At 43.6% G+C, this 22,834-nt stretch overlaps 1 protein-coding gene across 1 annotated transcript in view; it reads right to left on the bottom strand.

The window, feature by feature from the left end:
* TRHDE (thyrotropin-releasing hormone degrading enzyme) overlaps positions 1-22,834 on the bottom strand; it is a 469,626-nt gene that overhangs the window by 96,565 nt on the left and 350,227 nt on the right. Inside the window, exons 8-9 of the mRNA XM_015417024.1 lie at positions 17,444-17,509; positions 15,913-16,100 (exon numbers count right to left, since the gene is read on the bottom strand). Coding sequence (XP_015272510.1) covers positions 15,913-16,100; positions 17,444-17,509 — 254 coding nt within the window. The remainder of the gene's footprint in view (positions 1-15,912; positions 16,101-17,443; positions 17,510-22,834) is intronic.

Here is a 22,834-nt window from a genome sequence, read left to right as displayed (position 1 = left end):
GTTTCAGCAGTTCTACTTACTTCATCAATTATTCCAGAAGGTGGTGCTAGGGAACTATTGCTCAGCCCTGTGACATTAAAGCTATGGGGTCCTTCAGGGTTCCACTTTGTTCCCTATGCTATTTAACATCTCTATGAAACCACTAGGACAGGTCATCCAGGGATTTGGAGAGAGGTGTCACCAATATGAAGATGACCCTCAACTCTATTTCTCCATAACAGCTAAGTCAAGTGGGTCTGTGGAAGTTCTGAATAGGTGCCTGGAGAATGTAATGGGATGGATGAGGGGCAATAAATTGAAGCTTAATCCAGATAAGACTGAGGAGCTGTTGGTCAGTGGAGAAGTTGTTCAGGGACTGCAGAGTTATAGCCTGTCCTGGAAGGGATTGCACTCTCTTTGGGGATGCTACTAGATTCTGGCTTACAGTTGGAGGTTCAGGTCTCCTTTGTAGCACAAAGTACCTTTTATCAGCTCTGGATGGATTGCAAACTGTGGCTGTTCCTCAAAAAGCATAACCTGGCCACATTGATCCATGCTCAGGTGACATCAAAGTTGTAATGCACTCTTCATGGACCTACCTTTGAAAATGATTCATAAATGGTCCAAAGTGGGGTGGCCAGGCTATTGTCATGGGTTGATTACAGGGATCATATAGTCTCTGTACTGAACGATCTGCATTGGTTACTGATCTGTTTCCCGGCATAGTTCAAAGTGATGGTTCTTACCTTTAAGGTTCTAAGCAGCTTGGGTGTCAGGATTACTGAAGGGCAGCCTTTTCCCATATTATTCAGCCTGTCTGTTAAGATCTGCTTCTCCAGCTCTGCTTTCTGTGCCCCCATCTCCAGAGGTGAGTCAAGTGGAAGGTAGACACAGGGCAATTTCTGCTGCAGCACCTTGCTTTTGGAACACGCACCTCTTTGAGGCTTGCCTGGCACGTACTTTACTTTCTTTTAGGTGCCAGACCAAAATACATCTTTTTACCCAGACTTTTATCATATCAGCTCTTTAATTGATAGGTTTTATGCTGTTTATGTCAAATAGCTTGTTTTTAATATTCTGGTGATTTTAATTGCAAGCCTCCTTGAGCAGGACTCTGAAGAGAAGGCACAGAAATATCCTAAATAAATGTGATTTTAGTTGAAGATATTTCTGAATAACTTTGCAACTATGTCATATTATAAGCAATATTTTGAATCTGCTATTTAATCATCAAGCATAAACTCATTATGAGAAGACAAGAGCCACTGGAAAAGACAATAATGCTAGGAAAAGTTGAAGGCAGAAGGAAAAGAGGATGAGCCAAAATGAGATGGATTGACTCAATAAAGGAAGCCATGGCCCTCAGTTTGCAAGACCTGAGTGAGATGCATTTAATAATCATCTGTGGAATGTGAGTCACAAGAATATATTTTTAAATCCATTTTTGAGGAATATATTGAAGAACAGAAAGGGGTTAGTAGGGCTGGAATTAAAGGCTCCAAGCCGGGGGCGCTGGGGGGGGGCGACCTCTTCGATGGCGTAATGCTGGAGAATTGAGGCGCTCCTTCTTGCCCCAATCGGTCCACCCACTGTGAGGTTCGGTTTTACACCGAGCATAGCTGATGCCGACCGGGACAAGCAGAGAAGATCAATGGACAATCGATGTTACAAGAGGTCTATTTATAGACCGGCAATGAAGTGGAGAAAGAGTCAAGTGGAAAAGTTTTAAAAGTGAGTTCTCCCCCCCCCCAAAGGGAAAGCGGCGTCGGGAAGGAATTCCAGACGTAAACAAACAAACTGCCTTGTATAAATAGAGGGGGGAAGAGAGAAGGGAAACGTCAAAGTGTGAAAGAGACTTAGCTGTGTTTGCGAAGTGAAATGCGTTTCTTTTGAAGAAGGGTGAAAGAGGTCCTTCTAGTGTAAACAAAGTTGAAAATGGCCGGCGCGCAAGGAAAACTGGGCAGAGGGTTAGGATGAGGGGGTCAAAGTCGAGAGGCGAGGAGATGGGTGACGTGTTCTCCATGCTATCGGAACTGCTCAAGCCGATTAATGAGAGGCTCGATGGTATTAACCAGCAGCTGAACAGATGACCGCTTCAAACTAAAATCTGGCAAAGCAACAACAGCAGATTGCCGAGTTAATGAAAAAATCGATACAAACAGAAGAGAAACTTAAAGAGACTGTACACGACACCAAAAAAGTTAAAAAGAAGATTGGTCTGCTGGAACAGAGACAAGACTTTCAGGAAAGAAGGTTGCTAAACTTGCAGATGGAGAAAGCAAACAAGACACTCAGATTTCAGGGAATTGCCGAATCACAAGGAGAAAACTTGAAAAAGCTAATGGCTGAGCTCAATGCGCAAGCGGTGGGGGTGTCAACGGCAGAAGCAGAAATTGAGGTGACTTATCATTCATACTCAAAATACATAAAGCGGAACAACCTGCCGGGCGAAATTGTTGTCAAGTTTCTCAGAAGACAGACCACGGATGATACCCTTAAAGCGACGGCAGCAAGTCCCCTGAAGCTGGGAGCAACAGTCATCAGGGTCCTAAAGGACACCCCGTATGAGGTTCGTCAGAAGAGGAAAGCGTATAAAGACTTGATTTCAACCCTGCAGATCAATCAAATCCCGTATTCTTGGAACTTTCCTGAGGGTGTCGTGTTTAAATACAGAGATAAAAGGGAGAAAATCGACTCGGTTTTAAAAACGGAGGAATGGATGAAACGGCATTTTGGATCAAAGGAAGATGAACAACAGGAAGGAGACGGCGGAGCAGGCATTGTAGAAGACACGGACGAAGACCAAGGAGCAGCAGGAGGTGCCTCAGCCAGAAAGACATATGACCTGCGACACAGAGGACCAAAGTAACTCTTTATAAAATAAAAGTTCGCAAATGAAGATGAAGATGATGAAAGAGACTTAATTTTCTGTCTTTTTATCCTGGGTTTTTTTCCCTCCCCCTTTCTTTTTCTGTTAGTTTTGTAGGTGTAACAAAAAATTAATAAAGCTACCCTGTCTTCAGGGGATTAAAAAAAAAAGTAGGGCTGGAATTGAACTGAGGCAGATAGCTGGTTGAAGGGAATAAGCAATTTCTCTATAGACAATGGTAATAAGCCCATGAACTGTCTCTGCTAACCATGTTCATATTATACACTATACAGATAATACAGACAACCCTGAAACCTTGGTAGATTTGATTTATTGGATTTGTATCTTGTTCTCTCCTGTGTCCAGGCTCAGAGCGGGTAACACTACTGATAAAAACATTTAACACTTAAATTCTACAATTCTAGTACCTAAATACAATAAATATGATAAAATACCTAATAATATATAATAAATTACATAATATTGTAGACCAGCAACATAATTAAAAGATGGCGTAAAAACTCGGGTGGGGGAGTGATGATAATCTGTCTGATCTAGAAGGAAAAGGCAGAAGAAGAGGAGAGAGGGAGAGAAGAAGAGGCCAGTCAGAGATGGAACCCACCGCTGTCCTCAACCATAGGCCTGGCAGAACAACTTTGTTTTACAGGCCCTGAGGAACTGCAACAGATCCCACAGGACCTGGATCTCAACTGGAAGAGTGTTCCACCATGCCAGAGCCAGGACCAAAAAGGCCCTGGCTCTGGTCAAAGACAGCTGGATGCTCTTTGGGCCAGGGATCACCAACAAGTTTTGGTCACTAGTGCATAACACTCTTAGGGGGGTATACCAGGAGAGGTGGTCCTGAAGAGAGATGTTTTAAATAAAGGATGATAATGAAATCCAATTACAGTGGGAGGGCGGGGTAGAAATGCAATAATAAATAAAATAAATAAATCTTGGTAACCCCCCATCAAAATGCTCTGCAGATTACAATCCAAACAGTGGGAGATCAGATGAGCAGACTCAAAGGGGATCACACCTATTTCTATTTTTACCCCGTGTGGTGTTATGATTAAGGTCACCGGGTTCTAATCTGGAGAACCAGGTTTGATTCGCCACTCCTCTACATGAAGCCTGCTGTGTGAGTATGGGGCAGCCACAGTTCTCTCAAAACTCTCTCAGCCCCACCTACCTTACAAGGTGCTTGTTGTGGGGAGGGGAAGAAGAAGAAGAAGAAGAAGAAGAAGAAGAAGAAGAAGAAGAAGAAGAAGAAGAAGAAGAAGAAGAAGAAGAAGATGATGATGATGATATTGGATTTATACCCTGCCCTTCACTCGGAGTCTCAGAGCGGCTTACAAACTCCATTCCCTTCCTCTCCCCACAACAGCCCCTCCCCTGTGAGGTAGGCAGGGCTGAGGGAGTTCTTGAGAGAACAGCTCTGACAGAACTATGGCTTGCCCAAGATCTTCCAGCAGCTCCAAGTGGAGGCGTGGGGAACCAAACCCAGTTCTCCAAGATTAGAGTCCACGCACTTAACCACTGCACCAAACTGGCTCTCAGCTGCTTTGAGACTCCTTAGGGTAGAGAATAGTGGGGTATAAAAACCTTCTCTTTTTCTTCTGCTGGAAACCATTTTTCTTTACAGTTCCATAGGTCGGCAAATCTGTGACACCCCCCCCCCAATAAATGGATCCCAGGAAAAGCAAATCCATGTATTGCAAAATAGAAAACATTTAACCAAGGCACTTCTAAGAGCACTTATTTAGAAGATGGTCCTTTTTCTAGCCTTTTATTTTTCTAGCTCCTTAGCCAATCAATTCTTTGTTATATTGATTACTCAAAATGATGGCTAATGTCTCCTTAATGGCTGTAAATTGTTAGAAGATAAGACCCTAGTAAAACACTTTCCTTCCTAAGAATGAGAACTTATGCAGTTAAGATATCAGGAGAAATTACAATCAATTGAAAAAATGAAAATGGCAGGTGTCAAACAATTAAAGTTCTGTGGAACAGATGAACTCAGATTTTTTTAAAAAATAATTCAGACAAGAGGAAGTCCTAACATTCAGGAGTTGTGGATTAGTTTTGACATGTTTGCAGAGTCTTGTTTTGTTTTTGCTGAAAACATCTCTCAAATACATTCCAATTTGCACACCAGTTCAGGCAACAATGTACCATCAGGTCTTTTTCAGCTTGGTTATAATGATGGAGATTGGCAAAGGACCCATTTATCTACAGGACCACTTCTCTCAGTATGTTCCGCTAAGATTGCTTTGATCATCCCACAAAGCCTTCTGAAGGTGCCACCCTAAGATAAGAACAACTGCTACCCATATCAGAGCATTCTCTGTTGTGGCTCCTAACAGAGTCAGGATCAGGTAGGCTTCCCAAGTCCCCCCGGGGGGCGGGGAAACCCCCGCCCCAGAGGCCCGTTCCCCGCCGGCAGCGGATCGGGCCCCTGGGGGAACTCCACCCCGATGTGCACGTCACCCGGAAGTGATGTGACCACGCTGGGCACGCTGGGGGCGGAGCCACGGCAATCCGAGGGAAACTCTATGGTTTTCCCTCGTATAGCTATGGCCCCGCCCCCAGCGTGCCTGCCGTCATCATGTCACTTCCAGGTGACGTGCATGCGGCGCGCGCACACACACCAGACGCCGGCCGGGAGCCCCCCGCTCCGGCAGAAGATCGACTTGGCAACTCTAGGATCATGAAACCTCCCATTCTTCTAACATTTCACAGAATATGTATAATACAATTGTTCAGGAGAGCATTTTCATAAAACTAATAGATATATGGTTATCTAGAACTGTGACCTCTGGCTGCAACCCAACAGAATTGTGCTGGAAAGTATTTTCAATACAGGCAATAGGGCTGTAATTTTAATTTTTTATGAAAATGTCAGACATATTTTCTTTTTTCCTGCACCTTCATATTGCACTGTTTATTGGATATATGGCATTTGTACCTTTGTTTGATAATAGCAAAATCCAGTTTATTGGGTGCATTTCATTGTCCTCTAATTGTGTAATTCAGATGTATTGTACTTTTTATTTTATGTATTACACTGGTCTTTCTTATATTATTTTGCAATTCTGTAATCTACACTGAGTCTGAACAGGAAAAGCAGATGATAAATGAAACAAGTAAATGAATGGATAAAACTTTTTGAACATAGGTTACTTCTGAAACACTATGTGAAGCTAAAAACCTGCAGTAGTCATTTCAGGGGTCATGTGTGACACAACATTCTAAGAATCCACCACAAACTCCAAAAAAGATGTCCTCAGGGCCATGTAGCAGAAGCTGCACATGACCTTTGAGAAGCTTCTGTTTCCTGTTACCACTATGTCACCTCACTCATCCAGCAAGGCCACTGTGAGGAGAACCATCTTTAAGCCATTCTTGATGGCTTAGAATTTTGCTATCAAGAGATCCTCTGTCTAAGGTGGCCAAGCAAGCAGCTAATTGGGGGCAAAGTGCACATTGCCATAGCATACACCTCAAAGCTGTTTCTGATTCCTTTGTTGCAAGGATCCTTGAACAAATCCACTCCATTTGGTAAAAGAAAAATGGAGGTTCAGGTATATCTATCTGAGTAATTTAATAGGAATACTTCTTCATCAAGATTTCTTTCTGGATTTAATGATTTCTTCCTGGTCTAGTTTTAAAAGTACCACTGATGTAATCCTCTCTTTTTCAGTTTTGTGACTTCTGGATTAGACTATGGCACATATGCCATCTGCTATATCTCTCTCTCTTTTTATCTGGCTTCCTGCTTAGAAATGTACACAAGCATATAAACGTACTGATTAAAACACTGCATATAAAGAAATATTGATGGGATCATAATACAACGTTTTAATCAATGTGCATATGTACTTCTGCACATTGGTAATCTTTAAACAAAAATATACAAGTGGAAATTATAGCAAACTACACATAAACTATTTCTAATATTAGAAATACTTCTAGCAAAACAAGAAAGCATATAGAGAAGAACTGCATGACAGGGTGAAACTCTGGAACAAAAATAAAATTGATTAAGGGTCCGTCTGTTCATCATTACAATCTGAGGCAGTTAGTAACAGTTATCAGTCAGACTATGAGGGTTTACTTGATTATTCATGGACAGAAGCTCTGTACATCAATTCCAATTCTGCATTCAGTCTGAGGCACTGGGCACAAGCACACCTATACTTCATCACCAGCTTGTTAGCATGGCTCCTATGCAAGGAGGAAGTATACAAATGAAGGTTTTCTTCCCCCGGTGGGGAATGTTTGAAAAACAGTTTTGGTGACCAAAGAGAAGGAGCCAACATGTATATAGTTCTGAGCATAGACATGATGCTCACAAACTCTCAATTGTGCACTGATGTGGTGTGGGGCCAATATGCTCATATCTGATCTCCCTTTATGTGCATTAATAAAACACAGAATCAGAACACATGTACAGGCCACATTCTCTCACACTATATGAAATGGCCACACCAACTACTCTAGTGTCGAAAGAAAAATGTTCATTTGGATCTATGATCTGAACCAAATGCACCCCCGAAAATGGCCCATTTGGGCCCCTTTCAGGCTGCTGCGGGCTGATTCAGAGTCTCTGATCTGAACGGAGCTCCCGCCTTCCCGGCAACGCTGCTGGTGGGTGGGGGCTATTTTGGTGCTCCGAAGAAGGGAGATGGCAACTGCAAGGACACTATGTCCTGGGCCTGTGGAGCGGCAAGGCCATTCTCGGGGGCACTCAATTGCGGCGATCTCCAGCGGCAGTGGCAGGTCCCTAGGCCTGTGGGGTGACGTGACTGCGGCCAGGGTCCTGGATCAATCTACTTGCGGTTGCAAGGCGGTGCACAGTGGCCCCTCGCTGTTCTTTGTATTAAAACAAACAACCCCCCCCCCGCACACGCATATCTCCGGTGGCTGCAGTTGGTGAGGCTGTGCTGGGCCACATTTTCACTTGCATTGCTCCAGTCTTAATTGACTACCCTCACACTTATAGGGTAAATGTTACAATTTCGCCCTAAGGTTAAGGGAGGGGCTGTTTGTCTGTAGGCAAGCCTTGGTGAACGAGCGGCCATTTTAGGGAGCTCCGAGGGGCAGGCACGAGGCGGCCATTTTAGGAGAGTGTTTGTGAGGCGGCCATCTTGTTAGGGTAGGCAAGAGTGGCCATCTTGGGAGTGGCAATTCTAAGCAGCCATTTTGAGGTGGTCTTTTGGCGGCAGCCATTTTATATATTCATAAATAGGCGGCCATTATGGTAAGCTTACTTTGCCATTGGCCATCTTAGTGGAGGCTAAGGAGCTTCATTCGGTGCCTAGTAGCTTGTAGCTTTAGCTGTTGTTGGTATACATTCACTAGGTATCAGGTTTAAATACTTTCATTGTTATGGCTTCTAGGAAAGGTCAAGGGAGGGCCAAGGGGAAGAAGCCAGCGCCTAAGCAGGCCCCTGTGCAGCCAGTGCCGATTATACCATTTGATGGGGAGGAGGATGATCCTGTAAATGCAGCTATTTTGCAGAGGTTGGAGGCCTTGGAGAAGCAAAGGGCTGCAATGCCGTCAAGTGGAGGTGTTAAAAGAATGCAAGGAGATTATAATGTTTCTTTCCAACCACAGGTGCTTGCCGCTTGGCCTTTTTGGAGGACAAACAGGTGGTGGATGAAGGTGACGCATCAACGTCTGGGCAACAGGGGCAGGACACTGAGGAACTTCAGGTCGAGGTGTACAAGGAGCCCACACAGAATTAGGGTAAGGAAGGACACAATGGAAAGAGTACTTCATACTGGCCTTGGGGCCCATGCCCTCAGGGCGCCTCTGGGCCTGCACCACAGGCAACGCCAACAAGCTGTCATCATTATGCGGGCTGGAGTTACGGGCATCCCCCCCCCCGGGGTTTGCCCTGGATAGGGATATTCACAGATGGGTTCTGGGTTCACAAATATGGGGGCTGTTTCGTATGATACAATCTCAGTCAGCGCCATGCCATTGGGCGATTCGGCACTGCCCCTTGGGGATAATCTCTCTATCACCACAAAGGAGAAGATCCTTAAGGGTGAATATGTAGATATATTCACATTATTATATAGAGTTGGGAAAAAAGACAGGGAGGACTTAGAGGAAAGGCAGAAGGAACGCCTGAAGAGGCGAGTGGTGGGCAAATTGGTACCCTGGGTTTTTGATATATGCCACAGTGATAGTTCGGCATCATCCATGGAGAGCAGTTGCACTGCTCCAATACATGGATATTATTTATAGGGCTTTTACGGATTTTCCAAGCCCGGCTTGGTTGCAGTATGATGAAGAATTCCGTATGTGTGCGGCCATGACTACTGCAATGCGGTGGGGCTGGATACACCTATGGTTGCAGATTATGGCCACAATCAGGACACCGGGGAGTGAGAGGACACATAGTGGTCATTCTGTGCATAGACCACAAAGCCAGCCAGGTATCCGAGCCCAGGCGGGGCAGGAGGTTCAGCGATGCCCACTTTGCTGGGAATTTACCTCCCATGGGACGTGTGTTCAGAAGTCATGTTCTTTCCGGCATGAGTGTCCATTATGCGCAGGTTCCCATGCATTCGCTAACTGCCCCAAGCCAAAGGGCCGGGGAGGAGGTAGAGGTGGCAACCACTCCGGAGGGGGTGGTGGCTTTAACTCCCCTCCTGATAAAGGGACCTAGGCCAATAAAGCTGGAAATTTTAGAGTGTTGGTTGTGGGACTACCTGAACCAACGAGATCGCAGTTACCTATGGGAAGGTTTTAGGTTGGGGTTCAGGATACCTTTTCAGGGCTCTAGGACTCCGTACATGGCTCCTAACTTGAAATCAGTGCAAGGTATTGAGCAAATAGTTAGGGAAAAAATCACCAAGGAATGTACAGAGGGTAGAGTCCTGGGGCCTTTTCCTCCCCCCCCCCCCAGTTAGCAATTTGAGGGTTTCCTCGTTGGGAGTTGTGCCGAAGAAGGCACCTGGAGAATATCGCCTCATTCACCACTTGTCTTACCCACATGGAGAATCGGTGAATGACATGATACCTGAGGAGTTGTGTTCTGTTAGGTACACCTCCTTCAATCAGGCCCTGCGGGTGGTGCGAAGCTGTGGGAAAGGAGTGGAATTGGCAAAATGTGACATTAAGTCAGCCTTCTGCCTCCTTCCTGTCCACCCAGCCAACTTCAAGCTCCTGGGGTTTGCTTTTGAGGGCAAATTCTACATGGATAGGGCCCTTCCAATGGGGTGCTCAGTATCCTATGCTGCTTTTGAGAGGTTCAGTTCCTTTCTGGAATGGGCCTTGTGGTACAGGACGGGTCTCAGCAGTACTGCCCATTACCTTGATGATTTTTTATTGGCAGGAAAGAGGGGTACAGGTCAATGTGCCTTTTTGCTGTCCAGCTTCATCAATCTGGCAAGGGAGCTGGGAGTTCCTCTTGCTCAGGAAAAAACCAAAGGCCCACCCCCTATTTTGACTTTCCTGGGAATAGAAATTGACATGGTGGGGCAGTTCTGCAGATTGCCTGTGGATAAATTAACTGCGCTGCAGACATTAATAGACACAGCTAGGGAAAAGAACAAAATAACCTTGCTAGAGTTGCAGCAGTTGGTTGGCACCCGGCAGGGCTTTTGTTCCGAGACTTTGCGAGTCTATGAGGGGTCTACGTCTCCCCCATCATAGGACTAGGGTTACCAGGAGGATACGGGATGACTTCCTTGTATGGAAGCAATTCTTGGGTTCATATAACGGGGTTTCCTTTTGACGGGAAAACCTCCTGGTCGAGGTGGAGCTGCAGGTTGCATCTGATGCTGCAGGTTCCTCAGGCTATGGAGTATATTTTCGGGGGCACTGGTGTGCTGGGGACTGGCCTGAGGAATGGTTTCAGGCAGGGTGGGTCAAAGACCTCACCTTCCTGGATTTTTTTCCGTTTGTCACAGCAGTGTGGATTTGGTCATGGGAGTTTACCAACTATACCGTCTACTTCTGGTGCAACAACATGTCCACAGTACATCAACTCCTTGACGTCCAAGTCCCCCAGGGTTCTGGTCAGAGCCTTCACTTTGCAGTGTTTACACAATAATATAATGTTCAAGGCTAGGCATGTGCCAGGAGTTAATAACGGGGTTGCTGACACTCTCTCTTGAAAACAGATGGAGAGATTCCGTCAGCTGGCTCCAGAAGCCGACCAGTTCCCATTGTGTATGCCAGCCGAGGTGTGGCGGATTGGTGGGCTGAGGCCGATAGGGCAATGAGCCTGGCTTTTGCCCCTTCCACACGTAGAGCTTATTTGAGGGCGGGTAAGCAGTTCCTGTCCTTCAGGGAGGAAGCTGGTCTGCGGCAAGTTTGGCCCATACCTGTTCATCATTTAATGCATTTCTGTGTTAAGGTCAGAGGTGAAGGCCTGTCAGCTCGTTCCATCAGGGCCAAATTGTCTGCACTGGCCTATGCCAGCAAGGCTTCTGGGCATGTAGACAATTTGGGTGATTTCTATATCGGGAAAATGCTCGAGGGCTGGTCCAGGGAGAGCGGCAGGGTAGCTGACACTAGAGAGCCTTTGACCCCTGCGATCTTGAAGTGGCTCAGGAATCAGTGGCACATGTTGTGCGCTGATGGTTATGAGGCTGCCCTGTTTCATGCTGCATCACTGGTTGCCTTTTTGGGGGCACTGCGGATCAGCGAGCTGGTAGCTGGCTCACGGCAGGATGTATCAGGCCTAGCAATTGAACAACGGGACGTTTCTGTCTCAGGCGCCAAAGTGGGAATTAGGCTGCGTCGGTCAAAGACTGACCAGCATGGCAAGGGGAAGGTTACTGAGCTCTACCGATGTTCAGAATTCGAGTTATGCCCAGTTGGGGCTTTGAGCCATTACGTGGCATTGAGAGGTGAGGGCCAGGGTTACCTATTCTGACATAGGGATGGCTCTCCCCTCACTAAGTTTCAATTTTGGAGCCTGACACAGAAGGCTTTAGCCTGCTTGGGATTGGGTGGGGTTCGCTTTGGAACTCACTCTTTCTGGATAGGGGCCGCATCAACAGCAGCGGCCATGATGTATACATGCAGTAAGTTTCAGCAGATAGGTCGCTGGAGGTCACGCTGCTACAAGGGCTACGTCTGGAATTGTGTTGTTTAAATATCTCACAAGGTTAGCTGATTTATTAATAATGTTCTTTTACAGATGCTGCAGGCCGCGGAACGAGACAAAGGGTTACCATCTGCGGCCACAGTCTTCTGGGCAGCTCATCGGGCCAGAAGGACATCCAGTGGCTCTCAGCTTGGCCTTAGTGCATGGGCGGAAAAGGAATGGCAGGGAAGGAGGGGCATGCAGTGGCCCGTGCTCCTTCCCCTGCTGTTCGACGAGAGGATGGGGCCTCTTCCTCATGTCCTGGTAATATACTTGGGGGGCAATGACCTGGGTCTATTGAAGGGCAAGGCCCTTGTGTTGCAGGCGAAGGCAGACCTTGTGTGGATAAGAGCAAGGTGGCCCGGCGTGAAGATAGTATGGCCAGCCATACTGCCCCACCAGGTGTGGTGGAATTTGGAGGACCCCAGGTGTCTTAACTGTGCCAGACGCAAAGTTAATAGGCAGCCGAGAAAGGCCATGGATGCTGGGTTGGGAATGTTTTACCACACCGTGATATACAGGTTGTATTTCCAGACCTATATAGGGCTGACGGGGTGCATTTGTTGGACAAAGGCAATGGGATTTTTTTACAGGACTTGCAGCAAGGGATTAGGTTGGTATTATGATGCTGAATGGGGAGCAAAGGCCAAAGCAGGGACGACCTTGGCTGTGGCAGGTTTGTGCAAGCAAGAAAAAGGAACTGGTGAACACCTTATGGCATATCCTGTTAGGGAACAGGGGGTCATCAGGAACTGCCTTTGGATTTCAGGGTCCTGGGTGGGGAACGGTGATCACCTCCTCTGGGAACCTTTTAGGGCAGGCTCCTCCCTGCAAGTTGGAAGGCTTCAAGGGTAGGCGCTCCTAGAGGGCAACCAGTTCGCTGGGCTGCTGGTCACGAGCCAGAGAGTTGGCTCACAACCAGAGCAGGGTAACCTTCAAGGGCAAGGGGGTTGGTCAGGGAGTGATGCCTGCCTTGCCTGTTCCATGCTTGCTTAGTTGTTGCTGCTGCAATGTTCTGTTAAATAGTTAATAAAGTGGCCCTTGTTTAATCCAAATCCATTGTCTGTCTCGTTATTCTGGCTGGGGGGGCAATCGGCTTGCCGCTGAATTGCCGCTGAATTTCAGTGGCAATTCAGTCCCATTATATCGCATGGGTCATTGAAGTCAATGGCGAAAACATAGGGTATATTCTGGGGGCTGGAGGGGAGGGGGTTTGAGGGAGAGGCTCCAAACTCACAGGGTAGCTGCTGGAGTTTCTCCCCAAGACACCCACCCACCCCTGTGAATGCAAAGCTACACACTTTTCTTGCAAGCTAGAAAAAGACAGACATGCTGAAGTTCCAAAAACTGGAACTTCAGCAGGTTTCCCTGTGGATTGCACCCTTTGTATGTAACAGCAGTAGTGGGACTGTAAATGGCACGCAGCATAATGAATTATGGGTCACAAGCAATACATACACTATATCTAATTTTGGATCCCCATTTCCCACCCTCCAGAACATATTTTAGGGCACTTACCACGCCCGACCCCGATGGCCACCCCAATCTTGTCAGGTATGTTTAGCCTGGGAAAGAGAAGGCTTAGAGGGGACATGATTGCAGTCTTCAAATATTTGAAGGGCTGTCATGTAGAAGATGGAGTGGATCTATTTTCTCTTGCTCAGGATTGCAAGACTATGGGTGGAAATTACAAGGGAGTCATTACCGACTAAATATCAGGAGAAACTTCCTAACTGTAAGAGTGGTTGAGCAGTGGAACAGTCTGCATCGGGAGGTGGTGGATGCTCTTTCACTGAACGTTTTCAAGCAGAGGCTGGGCGACCAACTTTCGGGTATGTTGTAGGTATGTAGGGCTATCTTTCGGCTATGCTCCTGCAGAGTGCAGGGGGTTGGACTAGAAGACCTGCAAGGTCCCTTCCAACTCTAACATTCTATGATTCTAGATCTCAGAAGCTAAGCAGGGTTGGCCCTTAGGTGGGAGACCACCAAATCAAGGATTGCTATGCAGAGGCAGATAATGGCTAACCACCTCTTAATGTCTCTTGCCTTGAAAACCCTATGGGGTCGCCACAAGTTGGCTGTGACCACCACTACTATGACAACAGGTGATTAAATGATATGACAAAACAAAACACGGAATTCATAGCATGGCTTTAATGTTGTGTTTTTATGGCTTATTAAAAATCACAATTACATCATAAGAAGGTAGATTAGTCCTGTTAAATTCTTCTAGGCACAGGCTACACAGAAGCCTGAAAGTTGGAGGAGCCAATATTGTATTTGAAGGATTGTCTTCTCCCATATGTTCCTGCCTGGGAATTAAAATCACAGGGATAGGCCCTCCTGACTGTCCCATCAACCAATGAAGATTATTTGGCTGGTATACAAGAGAGAGCGTTTCAGTGGCAGCCCTATCATTATGGAATACCTCCCCAGGGAAGTGCACCTGCCCTCTCAATTTTGATCTTTAAGAGGCAATTGAAGATTTTTTTTTTAGGACTGCATTTATTATTTATTTATTTATTTGTTACATTTATATCCCGCCCTCCCCCGTAGGGCTCAGGGCGGCTTACATAGCAGGTTTCCTAATTTGGTGGTGGTCTTAAACTGTGGTTTTAAATTCTGTTTTTTGTCATTGTTTTTAATTTCTATTGTAAGCTGCCTTGAGTTCTGTAAGGTAGAAAGGATGACTATTAAATGCTTTAAATAAACAGAAACAAATAAATACTGCCTTGGTTTCAGTTTATTGAAAGGCCCCCCTTTCCCCACACTCTATTGGCTGAATTACTGTAATACTAGGGGATGTGCACAAGCATTATAATTAATATACCGATAGGATAGAAATAGAAGGTGGTATGTGAACAAATCTACAGAAATGAAATTTTGATGCACTCTCTATTTGTTCTGGAGACTGGAACGATTTGAGGGGTGAAAAAAAGAATTTTCTTCACATGAGCACTCAATGTGCATACACAAATACCTCTGCAGTAACACAGATGGCATGAAATATGAGAAGAATTGAATACTTATGGACTTTCATGTAGCTATCCTACTTCAACAAAATACTCAAAGCAAATTTGCAGTATATAAACATGAGTAAGAATAATTTCCAATGAGATCGCGTACACCCTTTATTGTAATCAAATATGTAAATTCTCTATTTAATTCACTAGGCATATTTATGTCTTACATCTGTATATTTTAGTGTTCAACGTGTTTTGTAGGTAGACTGAGCCACACCTGATGGTTAAAGTCTACTGGAAAAGACAAGCATAGATATCAGCATATGAAGATTCATGTCTTGGCAGAAAGAATGCAAACAATGTGCAGAGCATTCTTTAGAAAGTGACATGAGGGGAAGGATTAGCTCTGATTTATGTCCTATTGCTCATTTCAGCTCAATTCTTGCCTGCTGCCTAAATGTTGAAGGATGCATAAAGGTAACAGGCAAGTACTAAATCATTTCTGCTAAACTGAACATGAGTTCAGTACTGTAGAATCAAGGTGTTCTACTCTTGTGCTAAAGTTTGAACAGAAAAGGAGAGGAACAAACTTGTTGGTACAGGTAACTATATGGATTAACTGCTTGGATAAATTAAAATAATTTCTGGAATGCTCAGGGCCATAGTTTTTCATAAGGATGTGCACTATATATTTATATTTTTATATACTTATCTATATGTGAAATGAGCTTAAAATAAAAAAGAAATTTGAAAGTAAAAACTGTGTGAACGCTGATACTATTATACAGTGTTAAAACTTAATTTAGTTAACCTTTAACACAACATTGTTTAATAACCATATTAGAGGAAGGCCACATTTGCTACTGATACTTTAGTTTCAATTTTTCATTCCTTATTTCTCTGGGGAAATCAGTTTACAAAACAATGCTATCAAAATAAACACCTCCACCACCCTAACCCATAGTACTTATACCAAGAAATGTAAGTACCTGTCGTTTCCAAGACCATGATCTTTGGCTTTAATATCAAGGTCATAAATAAAATGCTCTTGAGAGATTCTTATGATGTTGTCTGCAGTTTCATTTCCCATGATGGTGATAACAGGATAACCCATCTGGAGTGTCCATTGATCCATTACTTCTTGGATATTCACAAATTTTCCAACTTTCTTAAGGGCCTTCAAAACAATAAGGTACTGTTAAATATACTAAGGAAATAGCAACAGCATGGTCACAATCTTTCCATTTTGAAAGAAACTTAAGGGCAACTTATCTTTGCACCGCTGGCCAATGAAACCACAATTACAGCATGGCAAAGCAGGAAGTGGTATACGCAATGCGTACATGTTTTCCCCACTCCTTTCAGAACGGGGTGGGGGGGAATCTTTGTCTTCAGTGATGTTATCATGTAACTAATTATTATCTGAGTGATGCCACAGCATCAGGCTAGAATCAGTGAAGACGACTCAGGAAATAATTGTGAACAGATACAAAAAATACACAAAAGAGTGAAGAAAATCCCCCCCCCCCGGTCCTTTTGCTCCCACTCTCCATATGATAAAGTTCAAATAAAAAAATAAAACTTCATGAAAAATTGATGTTGTATTAATTATCTGATAATGAGATTCTGGTATCACAAACTTTTATAATTAGCATCAGTAGCAAAAGTAGTATAATACATCAGCCCGTTATTCTCGCTCAGTAGCCATGCACAACTCTTTTGAGCATTGTTTCCCAGCATATGTCCCATGTTTCTAAAGTGGAATAGGGCTAGTGTCTGGCACATGAACAGTAAGATTCTAGCACGTTAAAGACCAACAAGATTTCCAGGTAGGTGGTTTACTCCTTGAAATAGCTGCTGTTGGAGGAGCAGGTGAGATTTGAGCCTTTCTGAGGTCTAGGCCTCATGCCAGGCAGGGATGGTAGTGAATGTGTCTGTTTGGTTGACAGCAATTGTAAATTTGGCTCCCTATGAGCCATGAAGTGAGTGCCACCAGGTTACTGTAAATCAAACAGCTTCTCCTCCAACCGGGTTCGCTTCTACAACATTAAATCCCCTTAAATGTAAACAGTTATACAGGCATAAACATATCGTTAAAAGGCACTGACATCTGGAAAACCTTTATTCTAGACTCGGTGCTGCTGTTGAAATCCAGATTTCAAGTACCTTTTCTTATCAATATTAGTCCCTAATTGTAAGGGCTCAGTAATATGCACTTTCCTAATTGTCAACTTCGGTTAGTTTCTAAAATGAAAGTAGAAAGGCCAAGAAGTCACTAATCTGATGGCAAGAGGCTTTTGGTGTTTACACAGTGATAAAAGAAAAAACAGAGACTGTGTTCTAGTATTCAATTATGTTTCAGAGTTGAGTACTAGCACTACAATGAGATTTCAGTGCTACACCTTGGGAAGCCTTGTACGTCTTCTCAACACTGGCTTGGTATTTTATCTAGAATGTAAATATTTCAGTAGGAAGTACTAATTCCTAATATAAACCCAAATTAGTAGGTTAATTGCTTACCTCTGACAGTGTGTTCCATAGGTCCTTTCTGTCAGCGTTGCCATACTTGTGAATGGTTAAATAATCCTACAAAAACATATATAAATCAGTTGTTATTGTACAACAGGCAACATACTCCAACTGAAACCACTGTGCACCACTGGCACACGTTAGAATAATTTATGTACATTTACCCTAAATTAGTATACAAATGTTTTCAATTTGTAAAAAAAATGATAGGAATGAAAGAGCTTCAAAGCTGTAGTTCTGTAAGTGAACTTAACTCACATACTAAGTTTTTCATCTAATTAATTTACAGTTTTAAATTTCCAATCTGTTTCTTATACATTTGTATGGTTTCAGAATGTATTTCCAGCAAATCTTGGTTCTGATGGATAAGTTTCCAGAGATAAGTGCTACTTGTTAATGTGATGAGCCCACATACTCTGTTAAAACTAGATTATTATTAACTGAGAAATATCTATTCAAACCATAACCTTATGTCCAGGGAAATATTGTGGGTGCCTATCTTCCCTTCTGATTAAACAACAGACACCAAGAGTATATACACATGCTAGACCAGCAATTTCCTTTTATCAAAACACACTTGATCACAGATGCATTCTTAGCTAAAATTATTTTCTGTCACATGACCAAATACTGGTCAGTCGAGGGCTGTTTCCAAAAATCCCCACTAACAGACCAATCCTGATTTCCTGGGAGTAAGCACCACTGAGTAGACCTGGGAAGGATTCTTAGTAGACCTGTTTAGGGTTACACTGTTAGTGAGCTAACAATCTCCACAGACCCCATCCCAAGATTTCCCCAAATTCCCTTATAAGGAGATGTTCCTAGCATCTGGGATCTCCTTTCTCACCTCCTCCTAATCAGGTAGTCAACCAATTCACTCTACTAGGGAAAAATTAATCTGCTATTTTTCATTCATATCTAAACCCTATTGCTGGAACCGGAATCTGTCTCCAAAGCATATTTTTTATATGCTCCAAGCTCTCCATGTTCATACAGCAGCTTAACCTCCCATCTTCTGCAGCATCACATAGACTTCTGCTATGGTTGCTAAACCCCCAGTACAGGCGGGGGTTCCCCCGATTTCTTGGGCTTCTGCCTGCTACTGGCTACTTGGCCAGCAGGGGAAGACCTGCTCCCAAACAGGGACATCACACAGGAACATCCCCAATGTGGTGACATCATGTGGAAGTGATGCTATCATGTTGGGATGTCGTGTGGCAATGCTCTGCTTTTTGGGCAAAACTAACCCCAGTGTTTTGCCCAAAATACAGAGCGTCACTGCACAATATCCCCAGTGTGATGACATCACTGCCATGTGACTTTCTGCCCACCCCAGAAAATCCCCCAAATCCCCCTGCCGGCAAGCCAAGGGGACCTGGCAACTCTAGCTTTTGCCTATTCCCCAGACTTAGTTTTTGGTGTTAGAAGCCCAGGTTTTAGAAGCCCAGTGTCTGAGAATTTGGACCATCTGGAACATTTTTATCTTAACGTGGGTAGTATTTTGTATCGCTGCTTTATCATGGCTGCATGAGTGTATAAATCATTTCCCTCAATAAAGATTGATCTCATATCACCATATTCCAGCTCTCAGTCCTTCTTCCAAATTTACTTAGAAATCTCTTTATTTTTTTCAAATGATCAACTGGTTAGTGCTTGTGTCTGCCTACCCTCCAGGTAGTTTACATCCTAAGTCATCAGCTTCTTTTGAGTAAGAGGCACTGAAAGAAAGGTTTTATCCCTTAACTTCTGGCTTCCTCAGAGGAACAGATTGGAAAGTGGGCCTTCCTTAATCATACAGGCAGATGCCTAGGACATGCATTTCTTCCCAACCACATTTGTTAGGATCTACTATGTGCTAAGACATTTGCTAGATCAGGCCAAATGTGTTGCACAAAATGCAGTAAGGTAATTGACTGCGCAAATTAATATTAAAACCTTTGGTCCATTTCATTCTTTATAGCTCAACTAAAATGTAATAATAATTTAGTAGTGTAAATGGATTAGCATTAGATTATCTAGATATCAGATATGTAGCAAAATAAAGCATTAGCTATATCACAAGATAATCACTTGTGCTTGGACTAGAGCATAAAATCATAATGCACTGCAATGCATTTTATTTAACAAGTAGAAAATAGGATTCCCCCTGCATTTGAACATCACCTTCGCTTTATGTAATGGTAGGAGACAAGCCCTTATTTACAGCAAAATAATAAACCTGGGAAAATGTGCTGACTTTGTTTTCTATGCTGTGTATGAGAAATATGTTCTTCAATAATAATTAGTGTTTGGGAAGCAAACTTTCTGATGTACAAATGGTAAGCACCTGTGACAGATTTAACTTTATGTCTGCCAACTCATTGTACAAGAAGCAGCAACTCCCATATAATCACAGGTTAGAAAGGCTAAATGAGAATACTGACTCACTTAACTACAATGCATCGCTTTAACAATGTCATGAAAATAAGCACTAGAAGCGACAGCAGCACAGGCTCCTCCAACGTGCTGTGCTGCTATCCAGCTAAAAATAAACCACCATGTACTTCAGTAACACATTACACAGCTTCTTCTGGAGGTCAGTTGGTTACTTTTTAGATGAAAAGACTTCGGCATGCCTACAAGTTGTACAACCCAAGCAAGTCTCTCATGTAAGATGCCAACTATAGATGTTGAGCCTGTAACAGTCACATAAGCTGAGGACACGTGCTGATATAGGGTCACACCAACAACCTTGCAACAGCGTATGTAAGCTGTGACGTGATACTTCATCTCCCCTTTTGGTGATGTGTGGGTCAGTTCATGAACCACTGCCAGGGGAAAGGGAGTACACTGGCCAACCAACATGAAGGCACCCTGCAGTATACAGCACTATGCAGGATGCAAGGTAAGCCTCTATAGCAGACTCACAGAACAGTACAGTGAGATAGAAATGCCAGTTCAAATAACTAGAAAAAACTAACACTGCCATCCTATAGCTACACCTTAAATCAACATGCTTAGAAGAGTGTCTGCTTAGGATTGTACTGTAACTCTCCCTTTTCTACCCGGCTACCACAGTGTTTAAACTCATTTAGAATGTGGCATCACAATTCTGGTCTGGAACTGAAATGTCTTCAGTTCAGGAATATTCATTACAAGTAGATCCACAAGGACTTGTGGGAGGCATCTGACTTCTCCCTCCCCCACCATTTCCTCTTTCCATTTCCTGAAAGCCCTCATAGTCTCTCCCCTTTTCCTGATTCTGTCTCTCTTTCTAGGATTGCCAACCTCTGGGTAGGAATTACAACAGATCTCCCAACTACAGACATCAGTTTCCCTTAGGGCTGTCGGCTCCAGGTTGGGAAATGCCTGGAGATTTGGGGTGGAGCCTTGGGAGGGAAGTAACCTCAGCAGGGTATAATGCCATAAAGTCCACTGTCCAAAGCAACCATTTTCTCCATCTTTGTCATCTGGAGAACAGCTGTAATTCCAGATGATCTCCAGCCCCCACCTAGGTCCCTCCCCTCCTCAAACCCAACCTTCCTTAGACTCCACAGTCCTAAATTTTTAGGAACAAAAATATCCTAGCAACAGTCACGGAGGGAATCATTGCTTAAAGCTACAAGTGCTCTTTTTATCATTTTCAGATTTTTAAAACTGTCCAGGGTTTTTAGATTTCACATTTTTTCTGCAAACCTGGGGTCCTTTTCAGGTTTGTAGAAAGATCTGTCTTGCCCATTCACAGCTCCAGGCACCAGATTAAAGTATCCACAGATTTCCTGACTTTGCTATTAGAATATAAGATTTCCACTTTGAGGATGACAGACGAGTGTCACCCAAGTACTTAGGCAACACTTATAGTGTGTCCTAGAAAGACAGTTGCCCAGTTACCTAGGCAACCTGTCTTCTCAAACTGTTTATTCAGAAATGCCTTTGGATAAGATCTTAATGCTAGCTGAGATGACTGGCTGAGTTTGAACTTTATGGTTTTTAACTCTCCATTAAATATACTGTGTAGAGATGTAGACTGATTTTATTGATAGGATTTTGATATTTATAAAGTACCTGGAGTCCTTAGTTTATCCTTTCCTGTTTGTATGTACTTAAGATGGGGTGTGGCCAGAGGTGCAAGTCTTTGAGGCTCTTTGCTTATGTTTGCAGCCTATGGCTATGAATCAACTGTCCAGTGGATCTACTACCAATTTAGGAGTTTGTGTTGGATATTTTTGTGCATTTATTTAAATTCTATTTTTCTGGTTTTCTTGTAAAACACTTTCAATCCACAGGGGGAGAAAAGTGGTATATAATTTTTTTTTTTTTTAAAAAACCCTAAATATTATTTTGAGGTATTCTAGTAAAAAAAATCATAACCCACTGCTTCAAATTTTTCTACATTTGAATACTTTAACAGGACTCAACAGGAATCTAGGGTTCTATACACAGAGAACTGTTGCAAGCAATGATATGCAGGGGTAACCAGTTTCAATGGAATTTTCTGGATCACTTCAAAAATGTTTCCTTGCTGAATGTTACGTTAGAATCACCCTTTTGATGTGCCAAAGGAAAGAAGAAACAACAACATCCTGAAAGACAGGAAAATCCCTTCAAACCTAAACAGACCACAATGCCTTTCAGAGATTTACAAAGTTTAGTCTTAAAACTAGTGAAGGTTCTGTGCTTCCGTGATCAGTATAAAGAGAGCATTTCACTTCTATAATTAATGTTCTCCAAATGCCGGTACAGATCTGACCTGTATATTTATACCGCTTTACTATATACAACAATATCAGATTTCTGCTTGTTTGCAGATTTCTTCAATCCAAATCTTATTGCTTTGTTTATTAGATGGCCCATCTGTTGACTGTATTTGACTTGCACTGTGTAATCCACTGTGGGTCTCTGTAAAAAAGGCATATTAATATAACATAAATAAATAGTGTGTTCGTATGTCAGAAGTGTGGGTCTTTAAAATGTGTAATTGCATGAGAAAACTAACATAAACATGACACTTGGAATAAACTGTGAAGTTATGATATCAAGCACTATTCAATATGACAACTCACTGTTTTGGGTTAGACTTGATTACCAGAAGTAAATCTGGACCGATGGGTAGTTTGTAAGATGAGCAAATACAGCAGTTCTTCTCCAGTTTCTGGTAGACATAAAGAGACTACAACTACCGGTATTGATAATCTATTTCCCACCAACTGTCTTCCAGTTGGAGATTAGGGTACACAAGGAAGGGGACCCGCGAAAATCGCGGGGGGAGGGGAGGAGCGGGGGAGCTCCAAACAGAGCAGGTGGAGGAGGAAGAAGCAGGTAAGCTTCCCCCCCATCCCGTCGGTTCCATCGTCTTCTCCACACACCCCTCCACTACCACCCCCGGCTTGCCGGCCCCGCCAG

Source organism: Gekko japonicus, unplaced genomic scaffold (assembly GCF_001447785.1).
Source record: "Gekko japonicus isolate JY-2015 unplaced genomic scaffold, Gekko_japonicus_V1.1 scaffold548, whole genome shotgun sequence".
NCBI lineage: Eukaryota > Metazoa > Chordata > Lepidosauria > Squamata > Gekkonidae > Gekko > Gekko japonicus.
The sequence above is the reverse complement of the archived record's forward strand: the minus strand, read 5'-3'. Positions and strand labels throughout refer to the sequence as shown.